Here is a 24,021-nt window from a genome sequence, read left to right as displayed (position 1 = left end):
TATTCACAGTAAATCTGACTTACAGAGGTTTTTCTGTGCGTGTTCCCAGGGACTGGGCAGCACATGGGCAGTAGGTCCATTAGGCAATCCCCAGAAGTGTAAGTCTTACTGTGCAGGCATGTGGTGACTTCATCACGTGTGCATAATAAATATGATGCTCTCTTAAGGTGTTGGCCTGACTATGAGGGTTCTTGCAGTGTTGTGGTTATCACCAGGCTGTATACAACCTGTTGCAGAGCATCCTGGGCAGAGAATCTGACCTGCCACAGCTTCCAAACAGCTTGAAGTTGTAACAAATGTATAAATTTATCAACATCTGCACAGACAATGTTTCTGGGCTGAAAAAGAGAATGTGTTCAGGAAATCCAACCTTTTGGTAGCCTTTAGACTACAAAGCCTAAATTTACTAAGTTGTTCCTGAAGTTCACAGTCTCCTCTTGGGCACTTGCACTTGCACCTCTTTCCTCACTGTGGGATAAGTGACCCTCTACCCCCACCTCCATGGTCCAAACATGATCCCAGGTTAAGGAAGTTGCTTTTTTCCTAGCTGGGTGACATTTCTGAAAAATATATGATTTTAGAACATCAGTGGAAGTATTGGCAACCATTGCATTCAAATAAATACCTACAGCACTTGTTCAGAGCTCTGACTAATTATAAAGTAAGAATTATTTCCAGGCTAATAAATACTCATTTGAGGATTTAGGCACTTGTATTTTGGCTTGCCCAAAGTGACACACCTTGCCCAAAATGGCAGAGAACCTCTGGAGCAGAACTGGAGTGTCCCAAGCTAACAATTTTGTTGCCCAAAAGACCACGTCATTTTCATGCTGTCTCCTGTGTGCATTAAAATTTTTACCAGATTTTTAGTGCTATTTTTGTTTCTAAGGCTACGTGTACTAAGGGGTTAGATCTGAAGGAGGAAAAAAAAAGGAAGAAAATTTTATGTGTTAGAGCTGGTGAGTTCACCTTTCTGATAGACTTCATAGCTGTGGAAACAGTTGCAAAACTGAAAAATTCTCACAGGAGTCTCTCACCCAGGAAAACTCTTCCTCTTCCACAGACTAACTTTCTCATCTTGACAAAAATAAGCATCTCAGGTGAAGGACTGAAATTGCCTGGCAAGCTGTCTGGGCTGGAGTTACAGTCAGTGGTTTTATCTGCAGTGTCCAGAGGTCTTTCACCATCATTGTGCCACTTTCCAGGAAGCCAGCGAAGACTGTGCACGGTGAGTAGGAGGTTCTGGTGGAGAAACCTGCGGGTACTGTTTTATTTCATGTGGGAGATAGCAAAGCTCTGTGTAGCTAAAGAGGGATCACCTTCCACAATATCAGGCAGCCAGAAGAAAAGTTATATGTTTATATCGGGCACATTTTTTAATGGCTCTGGGACTACTCTAAGCCAACAGCACCAGGTATGGTGGATTATCCAAGGACTGAGGGGTTACACCACTGGGATTGGAAAGAGGGCCCACAGAAGGAGTAGCAGTGGTGGTTTTTTTATTTCATCACCAATACCGGTTTCACAACATCGTCAAAAAACAGAAGCCAGACTGCGGATGTGTGGGTCTCAAGATGGGAATGGTCTTTGGCATCCACAGTGGTGACCTTATTAGAGCAGCCATAGAACTGATAGAACTTACAGTAAGGGCCAACCAGGTTTCAAGTAGGAAATGCTGTGAAGTAGCTGCCATCGAGCTGGAGCGCAATAATCAGATGGATACAGAGACCGGGATTGCAGTGTCCTGTGGCAGGCAATGATGTGAGCAGGCTTGCCCAATATGCTCCTACTGGGCACATCCCAGGTAGGAGCAGCTTAAGACTTAGCTTCAACTATTTAGTCACTTCCCCAACTTCTTCCAGTTTTAACACAGTATCCTCTTCCCATGTTTTACATATTTTCTAAATTTTTCCTGTCTTTTCCCTGTAGAACTCTTTCTTCAGCCCTCTGTCTTTGCTCTTTTCTCTCTTTATTCTTATTTCCTTTTCCTTTTTTTTTTAATCCAGTTTCTGTCTCCAACTATCTCTTCAGAGTCTGTAATCTCACTACCACTCAATAAATCTGTTCTTTTCTGTTCCTTTCAGGTTACACTTTAATTATAAGTTTGGCTTTCACCAAAATTCTTAATTTTTCTCTTTTGCATCCTCAGGTCACATTCTTTAAATTCTAAATCATCACACTCTACCCAGTTCCAAATATCACCTTCTTCTCTACTGTCATGGTATCTGTTCATCTAATAACGCCTCACTCACAACCTGCTCTGTTACTCCAGCCCCTCAGGTCTTAAAGGAAACAGCATGCCATGATAAATTTCTGCAAAAAACTTCAAAGTTTTTATCAAATACTCTGCAGTCTTTTTCTGCACGTTCTGCATCAGGAAAAATGTATCTGTTGCCTACATTTTCTAACCTGCTGGTAATCAAGAACTCTTATTGCTCAAGAGCTCTAAGACAAAGGCCATTTTTCTATGGGACTGGTCAGGAATCCTATCCATTTTCTATCTAGAATTGAAGGGGTTTGATTACCACAGGTATTTTCTGCTAGAAATGTTCTGGAATAATCATTCTGTCACAAAATTAACATCAGGTATAAAACAGGGAAATAGAGATACTATTCTGACCAGATTGTATAAACTTGAGAAAAAAAAACTTTAAAGTATAAAGGTGCTTGCAAGAAATTATCTATGAACAAATTCCAAGTCTGCAGCTTTTCAATTGCATAACTTTCCATGGAGGATAAGAAAAACACCTGTTCGTACACCTGGTGTTTTGGAGTCCCTCCTCAGAGATGCCATGTAAAGTGTTGATTCTTATGCTTCGGTCTATGTACTGGTAAAAACGTGACATGAATTCATGGAAATATTGAAAGAAACCAAGTCTGACTCCTTAACCTGATAGAATCTTGAGTTCAGTCCTTGCTTTCTAAAAATCATTCAATAGATCAGATGTATTTGATGGTCTCCCACAAAACTCTTTAGGAATATGTTTTTTCAAGTCTTCTGGGTGAAAAATATTTATCTACCTATGTCATATTCAACCACAAGACCTTACCCTTTCTCTGTTCCTTCTCTTTGATATCAAATAATTACCTTGGGCTGCCATACATCTTTTCTAAAACTAGAAATAAGGAAAAATATCACTCATCCTTCCTAGATTTCTTGTGATTTGGCAAGAAATTCTTAGATGTGTAAGGAAGCTCTTAATCCTTGTTGGCTTCTGGGGGTGCATTTTGTTGGGGGTTTTTTGTTTGGTTTGGTCTGGTTTGGTCTTTCGTGAGGGAAAACTCCAGCAGAGTGTAATTTCTGCATTTCTCTCAGATCAAAGCCTGATCAGGAATTAAAATTCACATTTCTTTTTGAAAAGAGCATGCCATTTAGACAGCTTATTAGAAATACAAAGACTAGATTTGTCCAGATAGAAGATACAGCTGCCTACAGGGGAATGTGAATTTTATGCTTATTTATGCTCCATAAAAATAGCACAATTAGCAATGCAAATATGAATGAGGTTTTTCTGTCTTAACTATGTAGAGGGTAAAGTGAAAACTATATAACAGGTGAAAGTGTAATTGGATGATTGTTTCATAGTGACCATAAGGATGGTTTTTATCTAGAACTGCATGTCAGGGATAGCCGCAGAAGCTGCTTACAGTCTGAGGATTAAGAAAATGCTAGATTATCAAGAAGGTAGTCGCCTATTTGCAGACCAAAAATCAGTCATATGTTACAAATGAGAGTTCTCTCCTTGTAAATGTCTATCTTCTCTTTCATTTCCATGCAACAGCGAACAGAGTGCTCATAGGGAATAACAAGACTGAAATTTGAGGAACAGTGGGGAGAGGCTAGTATTAGGCTGGGATGCACACCCAGGTCTTCTGCTGTTTGCCAGATGGATTTCTCAGGGCAGGTCCTTCAGCAGAGAGGAAGACTGGATTCAGTGGCACAAGACCTGTTTCCCACTCAAGAAGCCTATACAGCAAATCCAACAAACAGACTTGACATAAGCTGGTGGGGACTTGGACTAGCAACTCAGAAATGAAAGGCTCCATTGTCTATTCATGGTCTCATAAACTATTAACTCCCACTTGAATTGTTCCATTAGATTCCCCCTGTAAAATCTTCAGCTTTCTTTCGGTCTTTTCCCTTCGCTTTATCCAGGTTTTTTTGTGCAGGGTGGCATTTTAGATATGTAGTATTTTAGGCTGAAAAGTCTCTTCCACTGGAAATTTCGATAGACTGTACTCACAGCAAGCAGGTGTTGCTTCCTACAGGGAGTGCAGTGTTTATCTGAGTCCAAATTATTACTAAAGATTTGTATGGACTCTAAGTAACAGAAAAAAATATTTAGGAAAATATTTCTTAGTTCTTATAACATTGATTCTTTGGTAGGCAACTTTCTTGGTTTATGAAGTAATTTAGCAAGTGCTGTGTTGTAAATTACAAAGTACAGTACATAACACTCAGGGTAAGGGCAGTTTTGTTATTATGACTGCCTAAGATCTGATAAACTATTATATCTGACTTTATAAACACTTTATTAAATATCACACTATCGCAAACACAAGAATGTTGTATAAAAGCAACTTGAGCAATTCAACATCCACTTTTTGTCATAAAAAAAGAAATATTCCCTTGATTAGTTTCTATGAAGCATAATATCTGTAAAATAAACAAGATAATCCTTGTGTAAACAGCACAGGGTACATAGAGCACAAAAAAGGATAGAGGCACAAAGAACATTCTTGGCTCTAAGGCCTGAAAGCAAATTCCACTTCATTTAATCTAGTTTAATAATAGTTTTATTTGTGGTATTTTTAAGTCACTACAAAAAACTTTTCTAACATTTTTTAAAATTTTATCTGAGTTTGGTTTCATTTGTTTGTTTGTTTGTTTGTTTGTTTGTTTTTAATTTAATCTATCCTCCTAGGTAGCATCCCCATCACTGCAATGAATCTGTGTGTTCATGTGTTACTTCAGACCTATCTCTAGATTTCAACAGTGGAGTTTTGCCTGGAAATTCTTTTTCTGTTCTTCATATATCAGGGAAACAAAATGTGGATCACCTCTCCTCAGAGTGTCTAGTTTATAGTCCACTGGCAACACTTCCTAGTCCAGACAAGAAAAGCAGCCAGTGTCCATAGACATAAATATAAGAAGCACATTTGTCTCATACTCAGCTGTTCCCCTTCCATAAGCATTTCCTTCAAGTCAGATCTAGCAGATGGATTTTGCTTTTTTTTTCATGATTGTGATCTACAGTTTTGAAGGTACAAATCGTTTAGATTTCTACTGATATCTGAAATACTCCATGCAATTGTTACTTTGTGAAACTCCATGTGGCCAGATGGAACAAAGACACTTGCCTCCACAAAGGCAATGATCCACGAGAATCTCAAGGACGCAGCATCAGATGTTTTTCAAGAGCTGTATGGTTTGCAAATATTGTTAATCCTGCCAGATCCCCACATGTCTTTTGAACTAGAGCACTGGTTAAGATGTAAATACTGAAAGGAAATGTCCAGATCCTGTTTGGGGTTTGTTTTTTTTTTTTTTTTTTTCCAGATTCCTACATGTATGCATTTGTGTGTTTATCAACTTGTATAGGATATAAAAAATATTAAAATTTAAAGTCCTGATTTCTTCTTATAAATGAGTTCATAGCATCCACCCTATAAATATCAGATTTCTTTCTGACAGCAACTATGGGAAGGCGTAGTGAGAGTCAGGATTTTAAATGGCCTGGAGGTCTTCCAGACCACTGGTGGAGAACCTGTCTCTGTACTCTCTTGCATACTATCCAAAGGAAGAACCAATCCTTCACAAGGCACAGAAGTATTTGAACTCTTTTTTAAAGGATAGATAGGTATTGAGGTATTTGGGGGTTTTTATTTAGTTTACACTAACACATGTTTTGTCTAAGTCTCCACTTATACATAATTTCTGATACACCCAGATTTACCCAGTGGCAGATTTCTAAGGAATCTGAGTAAGAAAAGGACATTAACTGCTATCATTCTGGGTAGCACCATGCACACTCCTATGTCACACAATGCTTTCTTAATCATCCACCACCTACGTGTAGGTTAGGGAAATGTCCTCCCACAGATTATCTTCCATTTTTCTTTATTCCCATGTCAACAAAATCGATACTTCCCATTTGCAACCCCCCGTTTGGTGGTTTTTCTCTATTTAGAGTCAGCCTGACTGGCAAAAGTGACAAAATATCTCGTGGAAATACCACAGTACTCCACCTTTGATGTTGGTTGCACTCATGTCATTAGCACAGCAATCGGAGTGCTGTGTGGTAGTCAATACACGTCATTTCTCATTCTTAAACAAGCACGCCCGCTTCAGCTTCAGCGTAAGAGAAGCTGACACAGGTATCGAAAATGCTCACAGTGGTTTTTAAGGGGCGTGCAAAAGGGAGCAGCTTTCTCTCACGTGGCTTTGCAGAGGAATTTCTAACCCACGATGCCTTTAATAAGGATTAGGCGATAGCATCTGAAACACAGGCAGCTGGGGCTCCATTCTCTGCTCTCCTCAGCTGCAAAACTGTGTTGGTGAACTGATAACAGACAAGCACTAAAAAACCTATTGCAGGCAAAACCTCCTCTCTTCAGGAGCGTTCTTGGCAAGGTGGGGGTGAACCTTGCCCAGTATATAGGGCAATAGGACTCCCATTACCTACAGAGGTATTAGAAAAGTGTTCCCAGATGAAAGCCTTGATCCAATTTCAATTGTCAACTAAACAACAACAACATTAAGAACAACACTGTTCCATTTGCTTCTGTGTCAAACAATACAACGACTGTTTAGCATTACATTTTGTTTCCCCGAGTAGCTGAAACTACTGTGGGTGTAGAGAAGTATTTACATCCAGAAAATCTGCATTCCTCAAAGCAGATGTTTTTAATTTTAATAACATCGGCCTATAGAAATGAATATCTGAAATATTCTGATCACTGAGTGCATGTTGCTGTTTAGGAGTAACAGTCCATCATAGTGGGCTTGCAGAAAACATCAGGAGCAACCAGGAGAAATAAACTTCTGCTAACTGTGCAACCAAGAAACAGTTCTGCTTTTTTTTTTTTTTCTTTTGAAAGCCACTTAAAATGTCCTCCTGTGCAGAAGAATGACATTTTCTGCACTGTAGATGTGCCATATTATAGACCCAAAGACCCATACTTGGAAAATTGCACATGTAAAATTTTTTGTAGCGTGTGCCTTTACTTTTCCACACATGCAGCCCAGATGTGTGCATGCACATATCACGCAAAATGGGCATGTACTGTTTTTACAAGCTAGGACATATCTTTATGAATAGTACACAAATGGAGTGAGGGAATGCAGGGCAGAGTCCCTGGACTCCAGGTAAAAAAAGATGTATGCATGTGCAGTACTCACTTTTCCCACTACTCCGTCTATATTGCAGACTGCGAGCTAGTGTAGCTGTCCTTGAGGTGACTGCAAAAATGTGCTTGCAGTCCTTTAGTGCGACAGAATGGAGCTCAGTCCAGGCTGCTTTTCTCAGTGAAAAAGGGTAAAACCAGCCTGCACTGTGGTCTGCCTCCCTGGGCAAGACTGGTAATAGGAGATAAGCTAGTTTGACTATGTACAAATATTTTCCACCCACAGTAGGCACATGCAAAACTTCAACTCATACAAATAGGTGCCACTTAGATGAAAAGCTGGCTTAAGCACAACAACTTGTACTGATGAGGTTTGTATTTTTGTGGTTTTGTGATCCGTCTTTCTCCCATGGATATCTATTGTAGATGTTTTTCCACACACTATTTGCACTGACACATCTGAGCTGATTGTTATGTAATCTTTCTTAATAAAATCAGGGCTCTGAATCCACTTGCTTATTTTATTAAAAATAAAATTAAATTAAATTTAAAAAAAAAAAAAAAACTCACACAGAGGGAAAAAAGTCCATGTGACTTTCATTTAGCTGTATATGAGGAAAAAATTCAACTAAAAGGACTTATTTGAGAAGAATATGTTTAATTGCATGTGCTGTGTCTGCATTCTGCTTTCATAGCTGTTGGGCTTCAAGTGGCCAGTCTCTTAGAGTGCCATACTGCGTGCATGTGTGTGTGCTGAGATAGGAAAAGCTCAGCACTGTGAGATATGTGAAGCAAGTGTTTCAAAATCTACACTTCCAAATCACTGCAGCCCAGCAGCAGACCACTGGACCTACCAGCTATTTCTTGATCTCTAGGTGCCTTAACCTGGATCTAGGTGCTCTGCGTAAGAAATATCAGGACTTGGTAGTATGAAAGAATAAAGACAAGGCATGGAGACAGATTAAAAAAAATGTGCTTAGCACCTTAGGTGCAAATATTTTTGCATTATACAAAACAGTTTGAGGATGCATGAATGTTTTTGGCTTTTTTTACAGTGGAACATGACTCTGAAAAAAACATATTGGGTTTAAATCCTCAAAGTGCGGAACCTGCACTTATTTCAAGGAACATAAGACTCTTTACCACTTGGAAATCCTCCTCCTGAAGTACCTATCTTTATTTCAGCATGCGAATTCCCAAATTCCTTCAAAACTAAAGCCATAATTTAGCTCTATAGATGTATCAGTTATCTCAAACTTTAACATTATTAGAGTAACCAGAAAGAAAACAGCCTAATGTGCTCATTCTGAGATGGAAAGTGGTGCATTACTTCTGACTAAAAGGTTTGTGTATCAGTAAACTGTGATACACAAAAGGGTATCGTAGAAGGGATATGCCAGTGGCACCATAAATAGCCAAAGCATATCCGTGCGGTGGTCAGATGTAAACTCTCATGCCAGCATTGCTGCCGTGAAAATCTCAGGGAATTTTGTCATTGAACTGAGGGGCACAGGGCTGGATTTCTGTGTCCCAGGGAGGAGTGGCAGGGGGAATATGGTTATTCTTTTCTGTGTAGGTATCTTTAGATGTACCTACAAAATGGTTGAGTCATAAAACCGTTGAATCCTTGTGTTTTGCTGCTAAAGAGAATCCATAAAAAGAGATTTATTGTCATATTTCCTTTCTGTGTTGCACTGTTCCCCTCCATCATAAAATATTCTCGTCGGTTTATAGCAAAGCAAATATAGCAGCTTAGTTCATAAACGCCAAATTCTTCTCTGTTACACTCCGGCTTTCAGACATAATCGAATTAGCTCCGATCTGTGTTGATGCCGCCGCCCCGAGCCGCAGTAACCAGGCTTATCGAGATCTGGTGGGTGCGGAGGGGTCGCTGCGCAGTCACCGAGGTGGACCCGCACCAGCCCGCAAGTCTGCGGGAACCCGTCCAAGCAGTTCCAACTTTTATTCTTCCTGACCAAGATTTAAAGTGGCTCTGCACAGCAGTCAAACAAGAATAATCAGCTGTGGAAAATATAACAAATCGTAAGAGCCGTTTAACAGAGAGAGAGAGGGAGCGAGTTCCACGGATCAGTCCAGCTGCTCGGACTGCCCTGCGTGGTCCTGACCCCGTCACGAGGGGGCAAGGCGGCACTCGGGGAAAATCCCTTCTGCTGAAGGGAAGCTCGTGGCTTCTGAAGTTCGTGGCTTCAGAATGGACTTTGCAAAAAAAAAAAAAAAAAAAAAAAAAAAAAATTAATAATAATAATAAAAATAAAAATAAAAAATTTCAACATTTAGCCGGGGAGATTCCGTGTAATTTTTCAGTTTTGACCAGGATCACTCGCTCAGTGTCTCCCGCGGGCGGTCCCGCTCAGTTCCCAGGCCAGGAAAGGTGTCTGCGGGCTGAGGCGGGACGGCAGGGGCGGGCGGGGGGGCGGCAAGGGGAGCTCGCCCCAGAGTGCAGGTAGCCACCAGCCAGGCTGTAATTACAAAGCAAACAAGGGTGAAATATTGAATCGGCCTCGCCCGTGACAAGATCTGCGCTTTTTGCCGCCAATTTGTTTGTGGAGCTCTATTTAAAGGCGCTTGATTGAGGAAACGTTGAAAATAGCAGTTAGGGTTTCCCTAATGAGACCTCTAGAGGAAAGCAGCGGCATTCAGGGGGCTACAGCAGGAGGAGGGGAAACTCTTAACCCTTTCCAGCCGCCCCCAGCCCGGCGGGGCTGCTCCTGGGAGCGGCACCCCCGTGGGCTGCGATGGGCAGGGGGCCAGCCCGCCGCCACCCCCTCGGCCTTTGGCATTTCCAGATTTCCAGCCCCGCGGGAAGGGGGCCGGCGGCCCCGCCCGGGCAGTGCCGGGGTAGGGCTGAGCATCCCCGGCGGCTCTCGGAGGAACATCCCACCGCCTCTTTGATGTACTGGGTCGGATCGCCGTGTGGCTACGGGCTGATGCTTCAACGCAGTAGCCCAAAGGCTGGCGGGGGGGAAAAAGAATAAAAAAAAAATATTAAAATGTCCCTTAAAAATCCCGAAAAGACAGGGAACGTACTGAACTAATAATGAGATGTGTCACACCAACATGCACTGCGCGGTGGCCTGCGACACTCCTTTCCTTCTGTGCACCGCTCCCACTTCTGTTGCTGTGTGAGCCTGCCCCCACACTCGTTCTCGCAACCTCGCACATGCTACGTGCTCAATTAGCGCCTGTCTGAGCCCCCTAGTACACGCGAATGAGACCTCCGGTAAAAATGTCGATAATATTCTGAAAGGCGCTAATGCCTGTCAGGGAATGTGGGTCGCAGTTCTCTTCTGCAGGCTGCTTTCTCAAAGTGCTAACACTTGAACGACATTGGTATCTCCCCGTTCTCAATTTAATAGATCAACTTCAGCTCCGAACAACTGGGCTTTGCGATGAGTTGCCTGTAGCCTGTAGGGCCCTGGGATCTTACCTAGAGCATCCGATCTCCCTTCTTCCCGGTCACCGCACCAGCCTCTGCTCACACATGAGCCTCAGCCTGTTGATTGTGTGTATATATATATGTATATATATGTATATGTATATATATACACACACGCACACCTGGACGGGGATCAAAATAAACTTTTAGGGAATACCTAATAAAAAAAAGTGAGCATTGTCTCTCCCTAGAGGAAAGGAAAGGTGAGCTGCAGAAAAACAAAGTGTTGACTTCGTAAAATAAGTTCTGCAGGGTGATATAAAGTATTTATTTTTGTCGTCGCATTTACACCCACTCCTTTTGGCCGCGGCTCCGTTTCCCTCCGGGTCTGGGGAGGTACATGACACTACTTCTCAATTTTCTGTCTTCTTAACTTTCCTGAAAAGAAGAGAAAAAAAAAATCCATCTAAAGCGCAGCAAATAAACATTTTGCGTATCCACAGATAGGCTGTATCATCTGTGCGAACAAATTACGGTACGCGGCCGTGCGTTTCTAGTAAAATCTCCTGTATTCTGTTTACATTATACCATTTCTGTTTGTAATTATTTTATTTTAATTTTATGTCATTTTTAACACAAGCCAGACCGGTTTTCCCTTCGTATTTTGTACACAATGCTCTCTTTCTCGATAAGATGTTCTGTCCTATCTTTTCCCTTTTTTCTTTTTAAAAATGTTTATAGTTCCCCACGAGCAATTCTCCAATATTTCACTCTTGCATTTTAAGGACTTGTCCCTGTCTTGCTTTATTTGTTTGTGTGAAATTTAGTTTGAAAGGAGATCAGAGAGAACAGGAGGGGTTTGTAATAAGAGAATGACCAAGTGACCTAAAGGCTGATTATATGTCATTAACTGGAGACTTGGTGTATCCAAATTACCAAAAAGACCTCACTCGGCCAGATCAATTACACCGAGATACACATATAGGAATTGCGGTACGGGCTGATGCTTGCAACAAGTGTGCAGCCGACATTTGCAGGACTCAGCTGCTGCGTTCTGGGACGAGCCCGTGTGCCGCAGCCGATCCCGGGCAAGCGGGAGCGGGGTGCAGAGCAGCAGGTATACGGGGTGGGAGACACCGGCAGGACGACACCGACATTTTGGGGAGTGTAGTTAGGGCCAAATTGCAGCTAATTTTCACTGCTCCAGAGGGATTTTTCTCTTAAGCCAAGAGAGGTTACCTTTGATCTATGAAGGCTTCTTAAACCCCAGCCTCGTTAAGTGGAGACTTTCCATGAAGAATGACAATAGAAGTGTTGATTTTTGTTAAGCTAAACACAAAATGATGCCAGCCTAGCCTTCTTCTCCCTCCGCCGTCTCCGAACTTCAGATGCTGGAGGACGAAATATTCGTTAATGAAGCCAATTACATTAGCGAGCTATTTCATCAGAGTCGAGCTCAAGAGCAACTTAAGATTTTTTTTTTTTTTTTTTTTCCCCCCCCCCGGGAATACTAACAAATATTACACGGGAAAATAGCGTGTTTGTCTGTATGCGTGTGCGTGTCCATACATATGCGCTAGTATAGGAGATGCATATAACAATTCCAATAAATAGAGACACACTCTGCTCACTGCAGAATTTTGTAGGGTCTTTATTACCATTTTTTTTCTGACAAAGAAGGGCTCTTGATTGGAATTCGTTATGTTTTTCTTTTCTTTCCCTGATTCCTGTCCAGGGTCTAAATGCAATTCTGGATGCTCAGTCACAAATATAAGCAATCCTCGAATAATTGCTTGCACATGCAGCGGTAAAACGCGTAGGGTCCTGCGCTTACTGCCAATCGTTGCAAATTACGAAATGGTCAGTGTCTTGGGTTTTTCTCATCCTTTTTTTTTTTTTTTTTTTTTTTTTTTTCGTATATACAACGACTGCGAGATTATCGTGCCTGAAATATGTGGGCGTTCATTACCGATAGCAGTAACGTAAACCAGGGTTCCACCACCTCCAAGGGCAGCGATTAATTCGGGCCTGCTGGGCCCGATCCCGCCCTCTGCCCTGGGCGTTGAAATACAGGTTGTGTGAGCACAAGAGAGGGTGCAAGCCAGGCCCATTAGGCACAAGTCCTTTTCATTAACCCGCACTGACAGGTTGACCTCCAAATCATATTTCTCCGTGCCTCTTTACAAAAAATCCCTTTTCTTGCATGTTTATGTTTTTCACGAACTCCTAAGTGACGCCCCAGATATAGGATGCGTTGCATCCCTGGGACACGGGATGCTCCAGCATCCCCAAACCCATCCGAGAATGATACCCCTTTCTGATACGTTTGGTCCCGGATCAATGACATCATGCTCGCTATAAATTCAAACCCATCTCGTCTTTTTAAGCCGTGCAGCGGGCGGCTGAGCGATGTGGTGGGCAGCCGGAGAAAGGAGAGGGAACCGACACCCCGGTGCTTAGGGAGCTGCGGGAAGGAGAGACGCCGAGGGGGCTGCCCGGCCAGGGCAGCGCCTCAAAAGCAAAGGATGGGGTGCACTCGGGGTGCTTTCGTGTGTCTGATTATTCCTTTGCTTTAATGAACCTTATGGAGGGATATCCCGGTGCTGCTGCATGGAGCAGGGGTGGGTACGACTGGCGTCGGTACTGGGCACCTCAGCCGTGGCTGCGGCTCCCGCTGCTGCCCTGTCCTCATAAGCGTCCCACCGATTTCGGACGCTCCTCAAAAGAAAGGTGCCGTAAAAAACCAAACGAGCGGGCTCGCTGCCCAGGCACCGGCGAGGCGCCTCTCTGCCCCTGGCCTGCTCCTCACAGGGCCTGGCCCGGTGTGGCCCCGGTGCTCCCAGTCAGCCAGCCCCGGAGTCCCCAGCACATGTGGGTTTCCGACCACCCAGCGTCGGCATCTCTTCCCCGTTTCCATACGGTTTTCCCCGACCGATTCGGAGAAATTAGCTTAATTTGCAATTTAGCTTAATTCACACAAGCCCGGGGGGAGGAGGGGGGAGCGCAGCTCTATTGTTCTGTTATCCCAACTCCCAGCCCAGTCTTGGCCCGGAGGAGAGAAGTGACCTGGCGATAAGCGGCCCGGCGGCGACTGAGCGCCGGGACGGGGCAGCGGGTGGCCCCGGCGGCGCTGAGCGGGCGCCCGGCCCCGCCGCCCCCCGCCGCGGGCTCGGGAGCCGCGGGGCACCCACGGGGGGCAAGGGCAGCTCCTTCCTCCCTCTCGGCCCCGCGGAGCGCTGCGGGGCTGGGGAGGCAGCAATCGCCGGGCACAAGCTGACGACACAGCCCAACACACCGACTCCCGGAAAAATAAAATGAAAGGAATTTTTTTAAAGAGAGTAGAGGAAGAGAAAATCAGCTCCAACAGAGTCTCCACCAAAATTTCTTTATTGTAGCAAGCTAGGAGAGTCCTGTTTGGCAGCAGAGTGCAGATAAATCGCCGCCTAACATGCAACTATTTTGGCAGGGAAATAAAGTGACATAAGACTAGGGTTTCTTTTTATTTTCTGGGGGTTTTGGTGTTTTGGTTTTTTGGTTTTTTTTTTTTCACCATATGATTTGTGCACAAAAAAAAAAATTAATCACATCAATAAGTTTAAGGTTGGCAAAATGCTGATGCTTTCTAGCGGACTTTGAGCATAGTATTGGGAAAGGTACTTTGAACTGCAGCTTTTTTCAATGCGTGGAGCAAACAGAAAAGGCTACAACCCATGATCGGAAATCCTGAGTATTTAAAAGCTGAGGGAGGACAAGAGAGTTTCATTTGATCTAAAACTCGCTTTATAAAACTCATAAATAACTGCTCGGATAAGAGGAAAATATACATATATATAAGATCCCTCTTGATGCTTTATCTAGAGATCCTCTTTCTCCAAAGTTAATTAAGCAGTCATGATGCTAGCTTCGGAGACTGGTGTTCTGATCGATATCTCCTGTATATTTTATTACTTTTTCTCTGTCTCATGTTTTCCGTTTCCTTCATCATTGGAGATGCTATCGGGGCGGCCACAGTGTCTTGTCACAGAGACGGTCACAGTTGCAGTCTAACCCGCACTGTACCGGGAAGCTCGTACACAAACAAGGAGAGTGTAAAGAAACACACGTCCGTTTGCAAGCCAATATAACTTTTCGGCCTTGGCAATGTCCATTTCTCCTTCCCATCAAGAATATATCGCAGCAAAACAAAGCTGGAGAACCGCTGCAGAAACTGGGTGGATTTCCAGGCTGCGCCCTGCAGACATCTCATCCCGAGCGGCGGGGACACTCTGCCTGGCCGCTCCAGGGCTCTGCCTGCACACTCTGCCCACGGCCTTCCTTACATTTAAAAATCCACACTGCGGACACCTTCTTTCCTTGGGATAGCACAATATATATACACGTGTGATTGTGCATATACAGATACAGATATCCATCAGCTGGTTACAAGCATGTGCGTGTACGTATAAGATATATGTGTATATACATCAATTCTACATCTGGACTAGTTTTTCACTTTCGTACTCAGTTTACACCCAGACGCTCACGCATATGTGTATATGCTTATAAAAACCCACGCCTGCATGTCTGCGCTCCGTGCACGTCTCCTCTCTAGGTCAGACTCTACAGTCCCCGTCCTGCCGAGCCATGAGGCCGGCACTCTTCATCGCCTTCAGTATTTCCCCACAAAGCCAGCTCCCCGGTACCGCAGCAGCTCCTTGGCGGAGGGCCTCATCTGCGGACCCTCTCCACTCCCTGCAGGGCATTCCCCGCCGAGAGCCGGCAGACCCACTCGCAAAGCCCCCGGGTCCCAACAAGCCGCCGTGTACAGTCGGCAGCCCTCTCCACGCCGGGACCGCCCGAGCTCAGCCTGCCTCCTCTCCCCGGGCACTGAGTTGATTTTCGCCCTCTTCCCACCACCCGGCGCTTCCCCCAGGTACCCTCACCGCCTCTGCAGAGGGGCCGGAGAGCGCATTAAGTTGCTGCAGAAACCGATGCACAGTTTTTGCTGCCTCCTTTCGCAGACTCCTCCATCTCTATCTTCCTCTTTCTTTAATTTATGACCTCTCAGCTCCTGTTGACACAGTTTTCCACACTGCCTATATTGTAGAACTGCATTTCAATATACGCCGAACCAGCCTAGGGGTCAGCCAGCACAAATGATGGGTGTTTGGTATTTCGCAGCTATTTAGTAATGCTCGGCTCCATTTGAGGATGACAACAAACGCACCTCACCTCCGAGTTATTCAAGAGTTACAATTTGAGATATATTTTTCTTTCTTTTGTAATATCTTCAAGTTTACTAAAGCAAAGCACCTAAATAGCTTCGGATTTTCTCCTTGGCCTGGCCGTTAAGCGAGCATGTAACTATTCCCTTTCGATAACTAAACCTGCTTTCCGCAGATGCTGGTCTTTTTTATTGCAGAAGCAGGAATGCTGAGAAATATTTATATATTTGTTAGTAAAAGTTAGAAAATTTGCTCGGAGCATGCTGTAAAGAATATTCGGTTACTTACCGATCATAGCAGCTCAAGAAGTATGAAACGGATCTCAGGAGCGAGAGTCACTCGGGCGAGCGCCGGTGGAGGTGCACAGGCGCAGGCAGTAAGCTGGAAAAGAATCAGTCAGAGCCGGACTTATTGTTAGTGTCTCCAAACAATTCTTTCGAGACCATCCCCGTCCGAGCCCCGAGCGCTCCTCTCCCTCGGTCAGCCAGCGGGCGCGCAGCCGGAGCAGCCCACGCTAACCCGGGTCGCAAGCCGGGTGACAGGCAAGGCAGAGCAGCCTCGCCTCCCTCCTCACGGAACCCAGCGATCTCGTGGTGTGTATTGACCGGCAATACGAGTACAAACCGGAGCGCTGCTGGGGCATGCCTGTCTCAGCCGGGCATCGATGAAGTGCCCTCCGAAGCCGGTTCGGTTCCTCTACCGGACCGGCACAAAGCATTTTGCCAAAGCAACCTCAGAACCTATCAAACTCTCGCAAAGACTTTTGCCAAGAAACTTCTCGGATCCATACCGTACCTGGTTTGAGATTATCCAATATTTAAGTTTTAATGACTTTGGGGGGGGGGGGGGTGGTGTTGTTGTTTGGGTTTTTTCGATTCTTTTTTTTTTTTAATGCAGATTTTACTGTAAGGCATCTGCTAAACACTTGCATTAACCTCTGCCTCCATGATAATTTTTCCCCCCTTGTTTTAATTACATTAGGGATGCGGAGGAGCAGCCAATCCTAAAAGAGGACCTCGGCAATTAGCAGAGAGAACATCAAAAAGTTTTATTGCGGAGGGCGGCGGGCTCCGCCCCCGCCCCGGCCATTGGCGGCCGCCGCTTCTGACGACATATATTAACCCGAGCGGCCCTAAACATGTAGCTGTACATGGAGATCGGGCCGGGGAGCCCTGCCAGTGCCCCGCGCCGCGCTGAGCCCCGCCGCCGCCCGCCGCCCGCCGCCGCCGCCGCCGCCGCCGCGCCCGGCCGAGCGGCGCGGATGCCCCAGAGGAGCGCCGGGGCGCTGAGCCGCGCGGCGCGGCGGGCAGAGATGCGAGCGCCCGCCCAGCACTGACGGCCCCGCCGCCGCGCAGGGCAGAGCCGGCGCCGCCCGCCCCGAGCCGGGGGCGCATGGAGGGGGGCCGCGTGTAAGTACCACCCGGCCGGGCCGCGGAGGACTTGGAGAGAGCGGAGGGAAGCAAGAGGCGAGGAAGATCCCAGGCTGGGAAGCCAAGCCATTTTGTTTTGGTCGACATCTCTCCGTAGCATTTTTTTGTTGTGTTTTTTTTTTTTTCTGTGCGCGCTTCCTCGAAGACCCGGCCCCGGGCGAGGAGGAGGAGGAGGTGGAGGCACAACGCATGAGCGACGGCGGCGGCGCCCGGGGAGGGGGGATCGCTCGGGCACCCGCGGGGACTTTGCAGCAGCGCCCTATGGAGAGGCAGCGGGCAGAGGGGCAGTGCTGAGGGGTGAGCGGCGGGCAGCATCTCCCGCCGCTGCGACGGGGGTGGGGGGCGGGCGGGGAGGGGAAACCTTTGTTTTGGGGCCCGGGGGGCGGGGTGGGGTGCTCTAGGGAGCGGGGATGAGTCTAGTGGGCGGCTTCCCCCACCACCCGGTGGTGCACCATGAGGGCTACCCTTTCGCTGCCGCCGCCGCCGCCGCCGCCGCCGCCGCCACCCGCTGCGGCCACGAGGAGAACCCCTACTTCCACGGCTGGCTCATCAGCAGCCACCCGGAGATGTCCCCCCCCGACTACAGCATGGCTCTGTCCTACAGCCCTGAGTACGCCAACGGGGCGCCGGGCATGGACCACTCCCATTACGGGGGGGTGCCGCCCGGGAACGGCCCGCCCGGGCTCGGGGGGCCCCGGCCGGTGAAACGCAGGGGCACGGCGAACCGCAAGGAGCGGCGCAGGACTCAGAGCATCAACAGCGCCTTCGCGGAGCTGAGGGAGTGCATCCCCAACGTGCCCGCCGACACCAAGCTCTCCAAGATCAAAACCCTCCGTCTGGCCACCAGCTACATCGCCTACCTCATGGACCTGCTGGCGAAGGACGACCAGAACGGGGAGGCGGAGGCTTTCAAGGCAGAGATCAAGAAGACAGACGTGAAGGAAGAGAAGAGGAAGAAAGAGCTGGTCAGTGCTTCGGAACGGGACGGAACGGGGCGGGACGGGGCGGGGGAGCCGCGGAGGGGAGGCTGCTCGGACCGCCGGCCAGCGCCCCATCCGAGCGCACGCGGCTTCTCGCTGGGCAGAATCCGTGGGGGACGCCTCGGTCCCAGCGGTCCCTGGCCGTAGGTAGGACCAAAAGCGGGACCGTGCACAGCCGCGAGCGGCCCTCGGCGTCCGGATCCGACCCGGCGGCTGAGGGCAGCCGCGGGGAAAAGTCTGCCGCATTAGGGCCCCCCGGGGAGGTCATTCCCGGGCCGCTGCTTGTCCCGTATCCCAAACCGTGATCTCGCAGGAGGCAAGCCTCTGCTGCCTTAAATGAAAATCTGGAGGCATGATTACCTGCTAAGCCCAGCCCAGCTTTGAGCCCTCGGCAAGTACGAGGTTTGCAGCGAGAGGCTTTCCTGCCTCCGCACTCGGCGCTTCAGCCTTTTTGATTTTTAATGCGAGAGTCGGTTTAGGCGAGGCAGCGCAAGCCGAATTTCGTGTAGGCCCCATGGCGTGCTCGCGTGTGATTGATTCCCGCATATGTTAGTGGCCGCGAGTCCGATGTTTTACCCCGGTACGTGCCGGTGCCCAGCTTCTCCCCGCAATCAGAGAGGGGATGCTTTAGGGGGGGGTCTTATCGTAGTCCCCGTGGACGGCTGACGCCTCTCAGCCTCCAGCCCCTCGCTCCGGCCGCGACAGAGCAGCGGGGTGGCACGGAGCGGGAATCGGTCCCCGCCGGGGTCCACGGCCGGTCCCCCGCCACGCGAGGCCGCTCCCACGGGCGGCGGCTTCCCCCGCGGCGAGATCCCGTGGACGGCCCCGTTATGTCTCTTGAAGCCCGCAGGCCTCGATGAGCTCGGGTCTCCTCGTAGTTTTCTATCTCGAAGCAGAGCAGATGAGACCTAGAAAGGGGAGGAATATACCTAACCTTTGTTTTCTCTCTTCTCCCCCTTCTGTTTCTCCCCTCGCATCCTTGTCTCCCCAGAACGAAATCTTGAAAAGCACAGTTAGCAGCAACGATAAGAAAACCAAAGGGAGGACTGGCTGGCCGCAGCATGTCTGGGCTTTGGAGCTCAAGCAGTGAGCACGGCAGGACTGGAGGAGCCTTCCTCTTAGTCTCGGTAGTGAGCTCTCCTCTGAGGACTCTTTGCATTTGGAATCATCCAGTTTATTTATGTGCAATTTCTCCCCCAACCCCCCAAAATGTGGATATTTGAAGGAGAGGGAAAAAGCATTCCATATATGAAGAGGAAACTCCAGCTTGGTAAGGGGTAATGTCTCTAAATGTTTTGTGAATGTTATTTGCTCTGTATAAAACACGTGGGGAAAGCAGAACCATAGAAAAAGAAAAATCATCCCTCCCTGGCATTAGTGTGTATGTGAAGTGTATCTTTAATACTTGGCCTTTTGGATATAAATATTCATGGGATTATAAAGCTATATTTCAACAGAAGCAGTTGCACCAATGTTTCGATTGACTCGGTATTTAGTGTTGTAATTTTGTTGTGGTCGTTCGGTATTTGAAGATGTTTTCAACAGTTACTGGTTATGTGCACTTCCGTCCGTAAGGGAAAAAGTGGAATCTAATTAATATTGAAGGTGTAAACGTTGTAAGTACTCAATAAACCACTGTGTGTGTTTTTTACAAAACAAAAGAAAAAAATAAGAAAAAAGGAAAAAAAAAAAAAGAAAATCCAAATCTTTTTATGTTTTATACCTCAAAATGTTTTGAATAACAGCGTTGTTTATGGCTTTTTTTTTTTTTTCATAATATTTAAAATATTCGGAAGTAAACTAAATTATAAATACGGCTCCTAATTTTATTTTTAAACAAGTGACTGAATGAAAGGAGGGGTAGAGGGAGGGATCTCTCAGACCCGTGAGTGTTGAACAGAAAGAGGCAGTTCGTCTGAATAGGAATTCCTTGTGGTGGTGTTCTCCATGCAGGAGACCTACTGCGAAGGGGAAGTGGACAAGGGTGCAAACCCCGGGCGGGTCAGGAGTGGCGGAGATGCGCGGTTTTCGTGCCGTCGGAGCCCGGGCGGCGGCGGTGCCAGGCGCGGGCCCGGCGCGGGGGCGGCTTCCCGGAGAGGGGCCGGAGGCAGGCCGGGGAGGCTGCTGAGCTTTGCTCGGAGTCATTATGTAGCAGGTAGTTTTACGTCAAGGAAGAAAGAGCGAACAAGGCAAGGGATTTGCGGGGGTCTGGGGGGTGGGGTGGGGGGGGGGTGGGGAGGGTGTGCTGTAGGGAATATGTAAGATTTACAATGAGCGACGGTGAACTTAATATTAACTTTGTGGTTCCTAAAATTCTCCTGGGTTGCACGTTTCCAGTGTGCCACAACGAGTATAATTATTTTTAACCTTTTTTATCCAGCTGCATACTGCAGCAGCCCGTGCTCTGGCTCTCTTTAGTACGTTCATTGCTTCCCCAACAGGATCTCTCTTCCCTTAAATATTTCGCCCTGCTTATCCACTCCTTTACAAGGGTCTCGGTGCCAGTCTGGTGACCAGGGCGAGCTGCAGAGTTCAGTGCTGGGAAATGCATGACGTCCTCCTGTATTGTAGGCACGTAAGGAAAAAATTAAAGGTTTTCACTAAAGGAAGATGGTCTACGTATTTTTTGTCCGTTCCCGATTAAGGGCAAGGTTTTCCACCTTTTCCATAATAAAATTAGGGCTCGTAGTTAAAACTTTTTCGTGAATCACCGCAACTTAAACCAAGCTGGCTCTCTCTCCAGGTCCAGGGCTGCATACCTGCCGGCCTTCCCGTGCCGCCGCGCCTAAGGAAGTGGTTCCCAACGAGACCCGGCAGTAAGCGTAGGTAGATGTGCAATTGCCCATAAAAAGATAAGGGAGCCCCTGCGCCGTTTCGCCGCCCCTGCTGACAGTGGGGAGGTTGCGGGGTTACAACAACCAGACAAAAGTGATGTGCCCTCTCCCCCGTCGGGTCAGGGAGCCCGGCTCTGCTCTCCGGCGTGAGTCTGTGTTTACAGACACTTGCCTCTGTTTATAACACTTGGAGAGAAGAATCTGCCCCCTTGTTTGCTTTTCCTTGCCTATTAGTTGTCCAGCTGATGAACCGGAGCTTCACACACTCTGCGTTCCCTGCTCAGACAATTTTTTTTATTTTTTTTTTCTTTTTTTTTCCTTTTTTTTTAAATTTTTTTAGCGGCACAGGGAAAAAAAAATAGAAGGGATGTGGGGGGGGCTGCGAATGCTGCTGTGGGGCACGTCATGGGCAGCCTCCCCGCAGACACTGTGTCTTCCTTCGGCCGAGTCACCGGGTTGCAACTCCTCCGAGGGATGCGCGGTAGGGCCGGCGGGCGGCTCCGATATCCAATATCCGAGTCGCCTGTCCAACATTTCCCCATTAACAGTTTTCCGGTTTTGTAACGCCAGTTTGTCAGAACAGAGAGCCCCTCCGAATCCGCTAAGGAGGATCTCATTTTTTTAATTGCCCACTAACGAGGATGTTGCTATTTTCTCAGGAGCAGCCATTCCAGCAGCTAAATCACAGGAGCCCTAGACAGACCGGAGCCGACAAAAATGTAGGTTTTGACATTAAAAGCTAAATGGGGAAGCAGAAGGTAAATTGATGGTAGATGGGGATGTCAGTGCCCTGGCCTCAGCCCTCCGCCCGCGGAGCCAAGGCCTGATAACAGCGGAGCTCTGCGCTTCGCATCCTTCCCGCACCCGGGGGCATCGGCATCCCGTCGATCTGTCCGGTCATTCCTCCAGGCCAAAACATTTGGGGGAGCTTTTACCGAGGTTAAAGGCACGTAAGAGGAGGGATAGCAGGCTTTCCCACTCTGCAACTTTTCTCTGTGGGTGCAGGAAGGAAGAGGGAAGGGAGGGCAGGGTGGAGAGCAGCCGGGGCGCTGGAGCCTTTTCCCCCCAGATGGACTCACGGATCCGTGTTTTAGGCTTGTAGCCTCGTTTCATGGCTAAGGCAGCGAGACCCCATGGCTAAGGCAGTGAGACCCTCTGCTCTCTCTCAAGAGAACACAGCACTTTGATTTTTATTTTTTTTTTTTTCTCCCCTTGAAAAGGAAGAGCACCAAAACTCCCCCGGGTGACGTCCCGCCTCCCGTTCCCTCCCAGGGAGAGGCCCCTCCGTTCCCCGGGTTGCGGGCCCGGCTGCACGCCCGAAACAGAGCGGTTGCCCCTCGCAGGGAGGCGAGGACCTCCCCAGCGGCCGCCTGTCCCCTGGGGGGCCCGAGGCAGACAGCAGCACGGATTTTAGAGCTAGTCCGGATTTTGGAAAGCAGGGACGCGGCGAGGGGCCGGCTCTGTGCTCCGCTGCTGGCGGCGTGCCTATCAGCCGCTGGCAGTATTGAGTTTTGGGGGGACTCTGCAACACGCGGGACCTCGTTGCTATCGGATGTGTATGCCATGCCTACACTCTGGCAAGCAAAAGAGAAAAAAATGTGGCGGGGCTTTTTTTTTCTTCGTTTGCTTTGTGTTGTGGTCTGGGGATTTTAATTTTTCACACGTATCCCCCTTTCCCCCGCGGTTCCCAGGAACTCTTCTTTGCCTCAAAGGATTATTTCAATAATTATTTATTGTTTGATATCTTTGTCAAGGAGGTGCAACGAGGCCTCTCGGCCAAGCCAAAGACACCCCTAGAACAAGCGCCGAGCCATGCGCGGGATATAAACAAGATGAGGGGATGCCGTGGAGACAGCATGAACTTGAAAGCTGGGCAGGGAGGTGGGGAGAGAAGCTTAATAATAAAACCTCTAAGCAAAATATCCTCCTTTTGCTCTTGGAAACTTAACGTTAATCCTCCTTTTTCGCACGTATTCGCCCAGCGACTCGCAAATACCCCCAGAAGAAATCTCCAAGTAGCGATGGGAAGGAAACGCATTCCGCACGCCTACAGACATAATCCCCTCTGCTGTAACGAGGGGCTTATCAATGTTTTATATATTTTAATTTGGGATATTTTTTTTCTCGGGCCGTGAAATATGTGCCTTTGCAAACCAGTTCCCATCTTTTCTATTTCTAATTGGCCAATTACTGTTCAGCTGTTTCAGCTTGTCACATACAATGGAGAGTTAAACAGAGTTGTTATCTGAATTGTATATTCACATAAATTCTAGCAAAGCCCGGTGATGCGCGAAGCCAGTGGATTTCTAAGGTTCCCCGCACCTCCCTCTTCCCCTTCCAAGCCAGCGTGGTGTGTGTCTCCCTCTTCCTCAGTTTTCCCTCCTCCAAACCCCTTTTCCTCTAGAAATACCATTGCTTTGATGATGCGATTTTAGAGCATTGATTACAAATTTATTCTCAGACACTATGTAAGTCTTTATATCTGCTATTAGAGACATCTGGGAATGATTAGAGCCGTCCCTCCCCCGGCTCTGCTCCCTCTATCTTGCAGCGAGGAGCTAGAGACATGTTGACGTCAGATCAGACGGCTCGGAGCCATCCTGCTCTCCACTTGGGTGTAATCACGGCGACGCTTTCCAAGCCCCGGCCCTGCCGCGGTCGCCAGCTGGGATGCGGGTGCAGCGGGACGCGGCGCTCCAGCCCCGGGGCTCCTCGGTACAGCCCGGTTCGGAACCCCGAAGGCTCCGGCTCTTCTGAGTTTGCCGCCGAGGTCGTTTGTGTATTTGTCCGTTCGGGACTCGGAGAAAGCAAAAGCGGTGCATTCCGCGG

At 47.6% G+C, this 24,021-nt stretch overlaps 1 protein-coding gene and 2 long non-coding RNA genes across 3 annotated transcripts; 2 read left to right on the top strand and 1 right to left on the bottom strand.

Moving 5' to 3' along the window:
• Positions 1 to 11,044: 11,044 nt before the first annotated feature.
• Positions 11,045 to 18,369, bottom strand: LOC120753490 (uncharacterized). Its single transcript, XR_005701112.2, has 4 exons — positions 18,239 to 18,369; positions 16,237 to 16,329; positions 11,984 to 12,135; positions 11,045 to 11,182 (listed from the first exon to the last, which is right to left on the bottom strand). It is a non-coding gene; the product is annotated as an uncharacterized LOC120753490 (long non-coding RNA).
• HAND2 (heart and neural crest derivatives expressed 2) lies at positions 17,782 to 20,120 on the top strand. Its single transcript, XM_040065764.2, has 2 exons — positions 17,782 to 18,343; positions 19,350 to 20,120. The coding sequence occupies exons 1-2, from the start codon at positions 17,789 to 17,791 to the stop codon at positions 19,446 to 19,448; spliced, it is 654 nt and encodes a 217-aa protein (XP_039921698.1). The 5' UTR covers positions 17,782 to 17,788; the 3' UTR covers positions 19,449 to 20,120.
• Positions 20,121 to 20,477: 357 nt separating this feature from the next.
• On the top strand, positions 20,478 to 22,515 carry LOC120753564 (uncharacterized). Its single transcript, XR_005701150.2, has 3 exons — positions 20,478 to 20,513; positions 21,102 to 21,180; positions 21,852 to 22,515. It is a non-coding gene; the product is annotated as an uncharacterized LOC120753564 (long non-coding RNA).
• Positions 22,516 to 24,021: the final 1,506 nt, after the last annotated feature.

Source organism: Hirundo rustica, chromosome 5 (assembly GCF_015227805.2).
Source record: "Hirundo rustica isolate bHirRus1 chromosome 5, bHirRus1.pri.v3, whole genome shotgun sequence".
Taxonomy (NCBI): Eukaryota; Metazoa; Chordata; class Aves; order Passeriformes; family Hirundinidae; genus Hirundo; species Hirundo rustica.
This window is presented reverse-complemented; position numbering and strand designations above follow the sequence as displayed.